The following is a 12,405-nucleotide window of genomic DNA, read 5'->3' as shown; positions in this document are numbered from 1 at the left end:
GACGAAATGGGCTTAAATTGCAACAAGGGCAAATTAGGTTGGACATTAGGAAAAAATTCCTAACTGTCAGGGTAGTTAAGCACTGGGATAAATTGCCTAGGGAGGCTGTGGAATCTCCGTCATGAGAGATTTTTAAGAGGGGGTTAAACAAACACCTGTCAGAGATGGTCTAGATAATATTTAGTCCTGCCTTGAGTGTAGGGGACTGGACTAGAAGACCTTTCGAGGTTCCTTCCAGTTCTATGATTCTGTGGTATAGGTGATGTTGGATATTTAGGTAGTGCGATATAGAGCTTCTCACCCATATGTTGCTGGTTCAAGTCATCCTGGCTCAATAGTGGTTGAAAGTTGTTATTGTATGATGCTGTCTCACTCCTATATCTAGAGTTCAGGTCTCCAAATCACTAAAACTATAAGTGCAATTAACTGGGAATAAATAATTAGGAACATCTACTGCTCTCCTGCCAGAGGTGTTTCCTCCCGGTCAGAGCTGAGGCACAGCTGGGGATGAGTAGTGTGGGGAAAATTGCATTTCTCCTGTCTGTGCCGTGAATGTCAAGCTTCTGTGGATATTTACATCCAGGGTAAAGCCAGGACATTTGAAATAGCAAATGCACATCATAATAATGTTGCTTATCAGGGCAAAAATAAATATTGTGACTTCATTGTTATAATGTTTATAAAGTCCTTTAACTTAATCTCTCATTTTAGTGTAATGGAAATTGTGACCACAATTATTATTGTTTGTTAAGAACTAACAGTATGCTCAGAGCTGTATCAATCTAAAGGTAACCTCTGTTTCAAGGTGTTTACAGTCGAAGTCACAGAGATAAGACACGGTGCACTGGGAGACCCAGAGGGGGGTGTCAGATGAGATTCCTTGTTTGTTTTCCTGATCTCACTCTTTTTTCCTCTAGTTAGTATAATGTTGGGCTGAAGATGGAGTTTGATGTGGCTCAGTGTTGTGGGTTTGTTTTAAGCAGCATGGAAGCAGTGAGTCTTTGGGAGGAATTGGAATGAGGAGAGGGGTGAGGACTGACATATCAGGATTGGGGGCTTGTTCTGTGCATACTGTGCAGCATAGAAAGAGGAATGTAGATGGGAGTGGGAGAAGAAAGGTGCAGGAGCTGAGGTTGATGTCACTGTAGGAGAAAAGAGGAATGAGAAGGGATATAATAAGCAATTAATGTGTCTCTTTTTTGTACTGTACAGTGCTAAGCATTCTGTTTGTGCTAAAGAAATAAATAATCTGAGATGCAGGCTGGAGTAGAATTATGCAGGGCCCGGAATGGAAATACTAGACATTCAGTTTTGACACGGTGGGTGATGGGGAACCAGGGGAGAGATTTGAAGAGGGATGTGACATAGTCTCAATAGACATAGCAGACGAATTGGCGAGAAGCACTATGGAAATCAGGGAAGCTAGAGAGGAAGAGGTTACAGGAGTCCAAGCGGCAGGACCTGGGCAAGTGTTTTAGCCACTTGGACAGACAAGAAGCAGCAAGATTTCGCGATAGCCTGGATATCTTACTAAGTGTTTTTTGAGCTTTGAGAGCATGCTTCAGAGTAATACAATTAGGAGTCCCCCACTGGTACAAGTTTAGAAGCTGATCACTAGATTAAAAGTTACTGTTGTGTTTATTTGTAGAGGCCTTACACCTCCTGATGCAGAAATGTTATATATGCAAGAGGTAGAGAGAATGGAAGGCTATGGTGAAGAGAGCTACCCTGCAAAGGTAAGGATGGCTTTGACACTCGACGTGACTTAACAAGTGCAACCATCTTCATATCTATCTTCCATTTTAAAGAAAAAACAAGAAATTCCAATGTATAAGAAACCCCGGGGCCCAATACCCCATCTCTTAGTCACCTGAGTTGTCCCAATCACTTCACTGGGATTACTCTGGTGCATAAGGGCTGCTATATCGAGTCCTTTGTTAGTGCTGTATGATGAGGAGAGGTCATGATCTCAAACTAAAGATTAAGATTTGCATTGCCTATGTAAGAACCCTTCGGTGACCTCACTGAAGTGAATAGTTGCTGCTGCTGTAACTTTGGCTCATAAAGAGTTTCTTTCTTGTGATTTTTGTTTACTACTTCCAGGACAGCCAGGGAAGTGACCTATTTATTGGAGCATGTCTTGATGGTATCTTTGTGAAACACAAAAATGGCCGGCCTCCTGTTGTATTTCGGTGAGTATTGTCCCCTGTCAGAATAATGCTGATAAGTATTTTGCAAATTAACATTTTATGTGCAGTCCCCAGTTGCTTTCATGGCATCTTGGATGAATACTGATCTTACTCATTAGCACAGTTCCAAACATGGGCCCAGTCTTGCAGTCCTTGTGCATACATACTATACTCAATGGGAGTTTTACCTATATAATTGCTGCAGGATTAGTTCATTTAGATCTATGTTATATATGTGTGTCACCTACAGTTATGTATATTCCTCTGTGCAAATGCATGTGACTCTAAAGGCAGCATCATTTTGCCAGATACAGGCACATACTTTTACGATTGCACATCCCCAAGTAATTGATGTGCATGTTTGTTTGGGGTTTTTTTTTGGTATGTTGAGGGGCTGTGTGGTGTTCTATATATGGAAATATGAAGAGGAGAGTTGCATTACTATTCTGAAGTGATAGATGGTTTGCTGTTTGCAATTAGGCTGTCACTGGTAGTGAAGCATGCAGTCTTCCTGGACATTCTCATAGTTAAACATTTTAAAAATGTTTTTCCATACTAGGCATGGCCTTGAGATCCATGTATCCAGGGCCCAATTCCAATAGGCCAGGGCCCAATTTCACCTTTGGATGCAAGCACACGAGTCCCACTGACTTCAATAAGAGCTGCACATGTGCATCCATGGGCAGAATTTGGCCTACCAAATGAATATCGTGTAGCGACACATATGGAAGGCTACTTTCAAGGACATTGGTGACTTATAGTTACCATTGTAGCCAGGTAGACATTTGTTCTCAGTAGATTTTATCTGATCAAATCGAGTTTGTGACTGATTGAGGACCAAATATTGGAACCTCTCTGCAACCCCAGAGTAAGTGGGCCATGCAAAATGAATCTTTACAGGCCCCAAGGTCTGCTCACCCTTACCTGTCTTCTCATTCATTTTAACCAGGTCTTAATCGCTCTGAGCATTCTTGGTTACTGGACATAGCTTTTCTTTTACAATGAGTGATTAACTTTCAAGCAGTTAGGACATGCTAATGGCTAGTTTCTTGTCTTAAATGCATAAAAAAAAAAGTTTAATAAGTTGAGACAGCAAAGTTGAGCAGGAATGGCAAAGTATTATCCATTATAAATAATACCACTCACTCATACATCCTCCAAAGAACTACAGTTACGTCCCCATTTTCCTTTTAACAATAATTTAATGGGTGTGAAGTTATAGTCTGCTTCTTTAATCACTATTGCAGAATTTGCCACACATGAGTCAGATGTGGGGCGGGGAAGAGGGGGGGAGTTATTGCTCAGTTAGTCCTCATCCCTCCTCCTCCCGCCCCCACAGATAGGTTTTGTTTTTCATTTATATTTTCTGTATGCTGAAAATCCAGAGCTTACTTGTCATGTCTTCTCCCTATATCCTTAGGTGGCATGACATTGCCAATATGTCCCACAACAAGTCCTTTTTTGCATTAGAACTGGCAAATAAAGAAGAGACAATCCAGTTCCAAACTGTAAGTGAGTGAGTTTTTATTTCTCTCAGTCTAAAGCTTATACAAGTAAACCACAAAATAAGACAATCCCTCAAACTATTTTTGTCCAAAATGTTATATTTTTTTCAACTTTGTAGTTATATGGAGGTTTTTTAGTTGCTGTTACAATTTTTAAAAAGCTTCAATTATAAGGGTGGCACAAATATAACATTTTAAATTCTATGGCTGCTTCAGCAGTTTTTATACAAAAGTAAAAGGCATTAAGAAATCTTATCTTTCGTAAATACACCAAAAGTGCTGAGCACTCTGGTGTAAACCAGCAAAGCATTTAAGCATGTGTTTAAATAAGACTTTGAAGTCAATGGGACTATTCACATGCTTAAAGATAAGTACATGTTTAAGTGCTTTTGCTGGGTCAGGGCCAGAGTGCTCAGCGCCTTGCAGAATTGAGCCTTTAAAGCATTTGTCTATTCCCTTCTTCAAGGATATAATTTTTGTAATAGTCTTAAAGTGTGATATGCACCGTATATATGGTTATTCAGTGTTCTGAGTCATAAGATTGTCTTCAACAGAAGGCTGCTATTTTCAACTTTTTTTAATCTAGTGGAGTGTTCATGCTTGAGCAGCTGGATTAGTCCTGTAAATTACATGGTTCCTAAGAAACTTTGATATAGAAACGGCTACATCAAAATGAAGTGGGCAGGGCCGGCTCCAGCATTTCTGCCGCCCCAAGCAAAAAAAAAAAAAAAAAAAAAGCCGCGATTGGCGGTGGCATTTCAGCGGCAGGTCCTTCGCTCCTAGAGGGAGTGAGGGACCTGCCGCCCCCGAATTGCCACAGGTGCCGCCCCTCTCCCTTGGCCGCCCCAAGCACCTGCTTGTTAAGCTGGTGCCTGGAGCCGGCCCTGGAAGTGGGTCAAATCTTGTTCCAAAGTAAGTCAGTGGTAAAACTTTCCCTGACTTCCATGGGACCAAGAGTTGGGCCTGTATATTTTAACCTGTATATTTTGTCGTATATCAATATATTTTGTTTGACAGGAGGACATGGAAACCGCAAAATATGTGTGGAGGATGTGTGTGGCCAGACACAAATTTTACAGACTAAATAAATGTAGCCTGTAAGTATAAAAGCTTTTTTTTTTTTTTTTTTTTGGGGGGGGGGCGGGTGGAAGGGGGAAGGTCTCTGTTCCCATAATGAACTTAAATGTTATATAACATCTGTAATTTACTACTTGTTTAGAATATACTAAGTAGTAACCTTGTTTACTCCTGATGCTTTCAACCACTTATTTATCCCCAATATGGAAAGGATTTATCTTATTTGGTTGCAGCCTTGTAATAGAGGACAATATTTTTATAACCTGGAGTCACAGCTGAGAACGTTGTCCTCTTCTTCTAATAACTCAGTTTCAAGGATGTAAATGCATCTACTTGCGCCATTAATGGGAAGGTGTTTGTGAAACACTGAAATCTACGGGACTCTGACTGTGCTTTTGACTGAACTTGTAATAGGACACTGAAGTTATTTTAAAGGAGTGAATGTAGTGTTCTTGGAAGATGCTGGATTGGCAGTCTTACAGTATGCGGCCCTTTTGATATCCGCAGAATCCTCATAGCTCAGTAAGCACCAGAGCAGAACAAATTAAATACAAGTGAGAAGATTAAATTTAATGGGCCAGTCTCCACACTGCAAATCAAGGGCCTGATTCTGATTTTTTCACCTTTTTTTTTTTTTTTTTTTTTACTTCAGTCAAGTTATTTTTGATTTACATTAGTGTGAGACAGAGAATCGGGCCCAGTGAGTCAGAATAAGCATGATTTCCATTTAATTTAATTTATTTTATTTTACATAGGCCAGCAATAAATGACTTGTTGAGGTCTGATTCAGAGCCTATTGAAGTTGAAGGAAAGATGGTGGGAAATATCCACATCACAAAAATCACCACAACAGGCACTAATATTAATTACACCCTTGTTGACACTCTCTCAAAAATAATTGAAGGATTGACTTGGAATAGAGACCAAACTGGCCTCTCATCCCTCATGGTGGCTGCCTTCTGGTCAGGGATGAAGCATATTTATGGAGGTGGTGCATATTTCAGAAGCATGTGTAGCTGCTGTCTAAACTATATGTCGGTTTTCTGGTTATATTATGAACGTCAGTCTCTGGGCTGTCAATTCTGCACCCTTTACAATAGTTCAATTAAAAATATAAAAATGCCCACGGCCAGTAGTTCTTAATCTTTCCTTGCTTTCCTCATGTCAACGAGCTGGGAAATCCTGCTGTTTAGCAAAAGGGAGGGGCAAAGTATTGCTGACACCCAAGCTAAGAACCTCTGTCCCAGACTCATCTAAGTTCAGTTAAAATGTCTTCTCTGCTGGTAACAAGTGCCTTTCTTTTCAATGTGCTAGTTGACTGTGTCCATTTTGTCTGCACGTACCTTGTCTTTAGAGACTCCCCAGACTCTCCACCTGTGGAAGGCTCTCAGAAACCTTTCCTCATTCTTTCCTTTCCACGCTTTCCAATTCTTTCTCGTCCTTCTCTTCCCAAAGGGTGAGCTGGAGAATAATCTCTTTCTTTCTGAAATTTTGGATGTCCTGTATTTGTATTGCTCTCGTGTCTTGGGCCCTTCTCTTACTGCACGCTGACGGGTACAGAAACAGTATAGGGTGGGGAAAATGGGCATTGCTGACCAGTCTAACATGCAGTGATTTGGCAAACTACAAAACATTGTTTATGATAGCTACAGTGTTTGCCATATCTAAAATTTGGATTGGCTAGGGACCCAGAATGAACATTCGGCTGTTGTTTATTTCTTATTATAGCCTAGTAAGTATTGAGGACCCTTTACAGACTATTATAAAGACAGATCCAGGCCAGGGAGCCTACAGGTTACCACTTGGGTGAGACTCTATCAGGGGTTGAAATTTGTGAGAGAGCATGGAAATCCCACCTTTCTCCCAGCCCACTGCATATGTGAAATTCAGGTCATCCTCCATTTCACTCACTGCTGGGGAAGCCTGGTGTGCCAGAGCAAACTGAATCCTTCTCCTGCTAGGGTGCTGTACATGGGGAGAGGAGGCAGTGAGATAAACAAGGTGTTTGTCTTTCTCCCTCCCCATCCTATTTCTGTGTTTCTTCTCATTCTAGCAACAGCGGTGATTTGTGCACATGCTGCACATAGCTCTTCCCTTTGGGACTGGCGGGAGGACTGTGCAACATAGGGCCTGATTCTGTGAAGTGCTGAATGCCCTGAAAGGCGGTGGTGAGCACTTTACAGGATTGGGCCTAAATTGACAATGTTGTAAAACTCTTTGCTCATATATGACTTGCTTTGTAGACAAACCCAGGCTGTTACAGTGAATCCAGTTAGAAGGAGGTCCTCTTCCAGGATGTCTCTGGTAAGGTTTTCAAATAGCTTCACATTTGAGCCACTTCTTGTTTCTTGTTTTTTGCTAACTAGAATGCAGATGCCCCATGAGGGGAGAAATGGTGTGACTACATTCGTAGTCAGTAAGATTAGAGAAGGATACTTTTCTTAGGAATATGCCAAACTTCTGAGATTTGAATTTTTATAGTTTTCCATTAGACTTGAGTCAAATATTTTTTCCTTTTAATGAAATAAGCTGAAACGATGAAAAATAAGGTGGGATCAATAAATTAAGAAACTTATTGGCTTGTCAGAAAACCAGGATGTAACTTCTTAATAACTGATCTAAAAAATAGTTTTTGTTTTAGGTATTTTAGATACATCTGCTTTCAATTTAAGATTCCCCTACATCTAGAGAAAATCCTAGATGTCTGTTTGTAGGCACTACATTGGTTGGCTTTTACTCTTCACTTGCCCTGAAAACTGATACTTTGTGCTACATACTGACTGAATTTGCTTTTAGAATAGCCCCTTGTACAATCTTCTTCAAGACTCTTTAAAAGTCATGTAGTATTTAACTACTTTTAAAATATCTTCTTTCTTAGCCCAAGCCACAGCCTTACATGATGCAACCACCACCTCCTCTACATTACAATGGACACTACACGGAACCATATACATCGTCCCAAGGTAAATTATGATGTGGTCACAATGTTTAACTCTCAAGTAAATTCTAAATACAGTGGGAACCAGTAAACACTCAGACCACTTGATATCACATTTTACCACATTACATCACATTATATTTCAACTCATTTTAAGGCCTCATGGCACTGCTAGAGCTGTGCGAAGAGGCCATAGTGTGAATGTGAGTCAGGACCATATTATTTCTCTTGCTGCAGTACTTGTTTCTATTCTAAGTACAGAGTGATAGAGGGGTGTGGCAGGGAGCTAGGATGACGAACACTGAGTTATTGACCGTGCACATTGTAATTACAGACCACAGTCCCTCTTGAATGAGCTTAAATTGGCTATGGTTACTATGGCTATATACACACCTCAGAAGGTAAATTGATGAGCAGGCCTCAGGAGCTCCTTCTTATCCCTCTAGACCTTAAGGATATTAGAGCTCCATAAATTATCAATGGACTTTGTACCCTCTTCCCCCTGACTGCTCCAAGGACCCAGCCCCGCCCCTGGACAGCAATAGAGCGAGTGGGACTTCTTAGGACCATGTGGGACAGGTGCTCAAGGAAGAGAGAGACCTCTGGTCTGTAGTAGTAGGTATAGAAATCATTGGGATAGGCTGGGGGTGCAAACTTTGAGAGAGCCCAGGGGATTGTAGCTGGTTTGATAAGAAATTTCTTAACACTGGTTTTCTAAAAGTAAAATAGTTAAATTATTCAGAACTCTCAAGTGGTGCACATAGCTAGTCTATGTAATATGCAATGGATTTACCAGTACTCTCATTTTCCTTCTCCCTTATTGTTACCCTCATTTTGTGTTTAATTAGACTAAGTTCTCGGAGGCAAGGACTGTGTTTAATTATCCACTGCGGTCAGGCCTTTGAGTGTTATGGTAGTACAAATATAAATAATATTGGTAATACTGAGTCTCTGACAGCTTTGGGAACTAATACCTGTAATCTCCATAGCAGAACGGAGTTGAATTGTTTCCAGTATCACAGTAGGGGTACAGTAAAGAATACCAGGTTTGTAATAAAATCCTGCTATTGAACGCTTATTCTCATGAACAAAGACTCAAAAGCAATTGTCAGCAAAGATGCACAGCAGTTTTTTGTTTGTGCTGCATGCACAAAGAGTGCCCAAAGCAGTGACTTCTGTTTTGCATTTTGGCATCAGAGCAAAAGCTCCGCTGCTTTATAAATATTAAATGCATAAAACAATAGATAATTTACTTTAATTTGTATAGTGAAATCTGTAATAAGGACCAACTGTAGTACATCCTACCATATTTTAAAGTATCCCAAAGTCTCCAGAAAACTTTGATTTGACTAAGATCTACCATTGCTGGGATGGTCACGTAAGGCAGATTTCTTAGACTGTCTACACAGAGCTAGTATGGGGCAGCTAGCCTGAGCCACCGCCCATGCTGTCCCCATCATGCTATATTTTTAACATGCTATCTTGACCAGATCTAGCAAGTGTATGTCTTTCTGAACTCAAAATCACATCTCCCAACTGATTTATAGACACATCATTAGTATTGATTACACTGCTCTACAGCCAAAATGCTTCTGAAATTAATGTAGTCAAACTTTACTAATTCTGGGTCACTGAGAACGAAAATGATGCTTAAAATTGTTGATTCGCTCTAGTTTTCAAGATATGCTCTTGGGTCAGTATATACGACCCTTGACATGGGAATGGCGGAGGATAAGTGAGTTATAAAGGGAAGGGATCTCAATTTAAACCAGAAATGACTAAAACACATCTTTGACTGGATCTATGAATAAATCTATGACTGGGTTTGGACAGTACTTGCTTTTTAGGCAAAACAATGAATGATGCAATCTGAAGCTGGTATTGCGTCATACATGATATGAATTGCATCATGTTATCCCTAGAAGTCATGGATGATGCAATCATAATGAAGCTTACATCACTCTGCTGAACAAATTGCCCTATATCAGATCTAGAAATCATACAGTGTCGTGCTTTTATTTGTCAGTGTTTGATTTTGCAAAGGGACACATTTCTGTTTAGCCAAAGTGAGCAGAGATGCCTCATACTTGTGTGAACAGTACAGATAACTTCTGCTATGTTTGTGGTGAAGTGATTTTTGCATCACAAAAGCGCAGTATAACCACTATGGTTAAGAAAGCCTATCACCTTTATTTTGGCTGCAAAATTGGAGATCAGGACAAGAGGTGGGCCCCACACATATGCTGCAACACTTGTGCAACAAATCTTCGCCAGTGGTTGAACAGGAAAAGGAAATCTATGCCTTTTGCAGTGCCAATGATTTGGAGAGAGCCAACAGATCATACCAGCAATTGTTACTTCTGCATGGTGCCTGCAGTTGGGAAAGGTGTGTCAAAGAAGAAAAAGTGGACTGTGCATTATCCAAATATTCATCAGCTATACGCCCAGTACCCCACGGAGAAGGACTGCCGGTTCCTGATACACCAGAATCATTCTCACTTGAGTCAGACGAGGAAGAGGTTGAAACTTCTGGTCCTGAACCATCAATGTCACAGGATCCACATTTTCTCCCATCCTCCTCCTCTGAACCACACCTCATAACGCAAGGTGAACTGAATGACCTTGTCAGGGATTTGGAACTACCCAAGAGTAAGGCAGAGCTGTTGGGCTCCAGACTACAGCAGTGGAATCTCCTGGCAGGTGATGTTAGGGTTTCCATGTTCCGTGACCATCAAAAGGATCTTGTCCCATTCTTCTTCATGGAAGGTGATCTTGTAGCCTGCAACAACATCAGTGGTATGATGGCAGCCCTCAACAAGTTCACGATCCAGATGAGTGGGAGACTGTTCATTGATTCATCGAAGATGAGTCTTAAAGCTGTTTTACTGCATAATGGCAATGTTTTGCCATCAATTCCAGTTGGTCATGCAGTCCATATGAAGGAAACCTATGACAACATGAAACAACTTTTCAGGTGCATAAACTATGACCAACATCAGTGGCAGCTTTGTGGTGATTTGAAGGTTGTTGCTCTCTTGCTTGGTCTGCAGACTGGATACACAAAGTACTGCTGTTTTCTCTGCGAATGGGATAGTCATGCAAGAGATTCCCACTACGTCAAGAAAGATTGGCCACTCCGACAGTCATTGGAGTCTGGGAGGAAAAGTGTTCAGCATCCACCACTTGTTGAATCAAGGAAGATTTTGTTACCACCCTTACACATCAAGCTGGGTCTGATGAAGAACTTTGTCAAGGCCATTGACAAAACACAAGTGGCTTTCAAGTACCTCCGTGGAAAATTTCCAAGGTTAAGTGAAGCTAAGATAAAGGAAGGTGTCTTTGTTGGTCCTCAGATTCATGAACTTCTTCGAGATGATGCATTTGACCATGCACTGCGTGGCAAGCAAAAGACGGCATGGAAAGCCTTCCAGTTAGTGGAAATAAATTTTCTCTGAACCAACAAGGCAGACAACTACAGGTTGTTGGTGGAAAACCTCCTCAAGGCATACAAAAGCCTTGGTTGCAACATGTCACTAAAGATACATTTTTTGCACTCTCATCTAGATTTTTCCACCGAACTGCGGAGCAGTGAGCGACGAGCACGGCGAGCGATTTCACCAGGACATTGCAACAATGGAGAAACGCTATCCGGGCAAATGGAGCCCATCAATGCTTGCAGACTATTGCTGGACAGTGACAAGAGATGCTCCATTTAATGAATACAAGAGACAAGCCAAGAAGCGCCGAGTAGACACTGAATAGGACTAAACTATGTACATAATAGTTTTTTGCCTTTTGTTTCATCATAAATTTTATTTATATAACCCTTTTGCTGATTTTTAAAGTGTTACATAAACAGGACAGGTGAAATATTATCATGTAAAGCAACCATAAACACATGAAAAGACCTAGGTTTACAATTTATGATTAAAACTCTACTATCTACACAATATACATAGACATAAAATGTAAAAAGTTAAATATCTTAGAAACAGTAGCCAATCAGTTGTTTTAATTGTCATATTTGAATTCAGCACATCAAAATACATATAATAAATAGCACATTTTATCTCTGAAGCAGACGACTTCTCAAAAATTGTAGACCAGTGTTATTCATTTATATAGTGGGCCTGATTCTTCTGTCACTAAGGTCTTATCTACATAGGCAAGTTAAACAGGTTTAACTTCTTGTTTTTTGAACTGATATAGTTGAACCAATACAAACTCCCATGTGGACACTCTTTTTTTTTTTTTTAATTTCAGTTTGAGTGTCCTATTTTGGTTTAATTTAAATCTATTCCCAGTCGAATTAAGTAAACTGAAAAAAGCCACTCTTTGAAATAAATGTCTCTACAAAGGAATTTGCACTGATTTAGATCAGTCTGAATTCACACCTTAGGTTATTCTAGTACAACTTCCCCATGTAGACAAGACCTTGCACTGGCGTATCTCAAGTGTAACTCTGTATAATTCACTGGCATAAAACAGGTAAATAAGATATAAAGAAATAAGATCAGAAGCTTCCCCTCTGCCTAATTCTCAGTAGCTGCAGTCACTGCAGGATGTTGAGTGGCTTGGTGGATAAGGGAAAGTCCCCTCTGCAGCCACTGTTGATTAATCCAGTTAGTTAGGTGACTAGCATGGCTGCCCCTACAGGTATGGTGCACCTCTTCCCCCAGAGCTCAAGTGCCATAAC

At 40.5% G+C, this 12,405-nt stretch overlaps 1 protein-coding gene across 5 annotated transcripts in view; it reads left to right on the top strand.

The window, feature by feature from the left end:
* Window positions 1-12,405, top strand: part of PTPN21 (protein tyrosine phosphatase non-receptor type 21) — a 64,063-nt gene that overhangs the window by 35,845 nt on the left and 15,813 nt on the right. For 4 of the 5 annotated variants that reach the window (XM_054026106.1, XM_054026107.1, XM_054026104.1 and 1 more), the window contains 7 exons: window positions 1,649-1,736; window positions 2,104-2,192; window positions 3,610-3,697; window positions 4,712-4,791; window positions 6,126-6,227; window positions 7,015-7,075; window positions 7,650-7,734. In XM_054026106.1, coding sequence (XP_053882081.1) covers window positions 1,649-1,736; window positions 2,104-2,192; window positions 3,610-3,697; window positions 4,712-4,791; window positions 6,126-6,227; window positions 7,015-7,075; window positions 7,650-7,734 — 593 coding nt within the window. The remainder of the gene's footprint in view (window positions 1-1,648; window positions 1,737-2,103; window positions 2,193-3,609; window positions 3,698-4,711; window positions 4,792-6,125; window positions 6,228-7,014; window positions 7,076-7,649; window positions 7,735-12,405) is intronic. The other variant, XM_054026108.1, reaches the window with a different exon arrangement.

The sequence above is a fragment of the Malaclemys terrapin genome, chromosome 4 (genome assembly GCF_027887155.1).
Source record: "Malaclemys terrapin pileata isolate rMalTer1 chromosome 4, rMalTer1.hap1, whole genome shotgun sequence".
In the NCBI taxonomy this organism is placed as follows: domain Eukaryota; kingdom Metazoa; phylum Chordata; order Testudines; family Emydidae; genus Malaclemys; species Malaclemys terrapin.
This window is presented reverse-complemented; position numbering and strand designations above follow the sequence as displayed.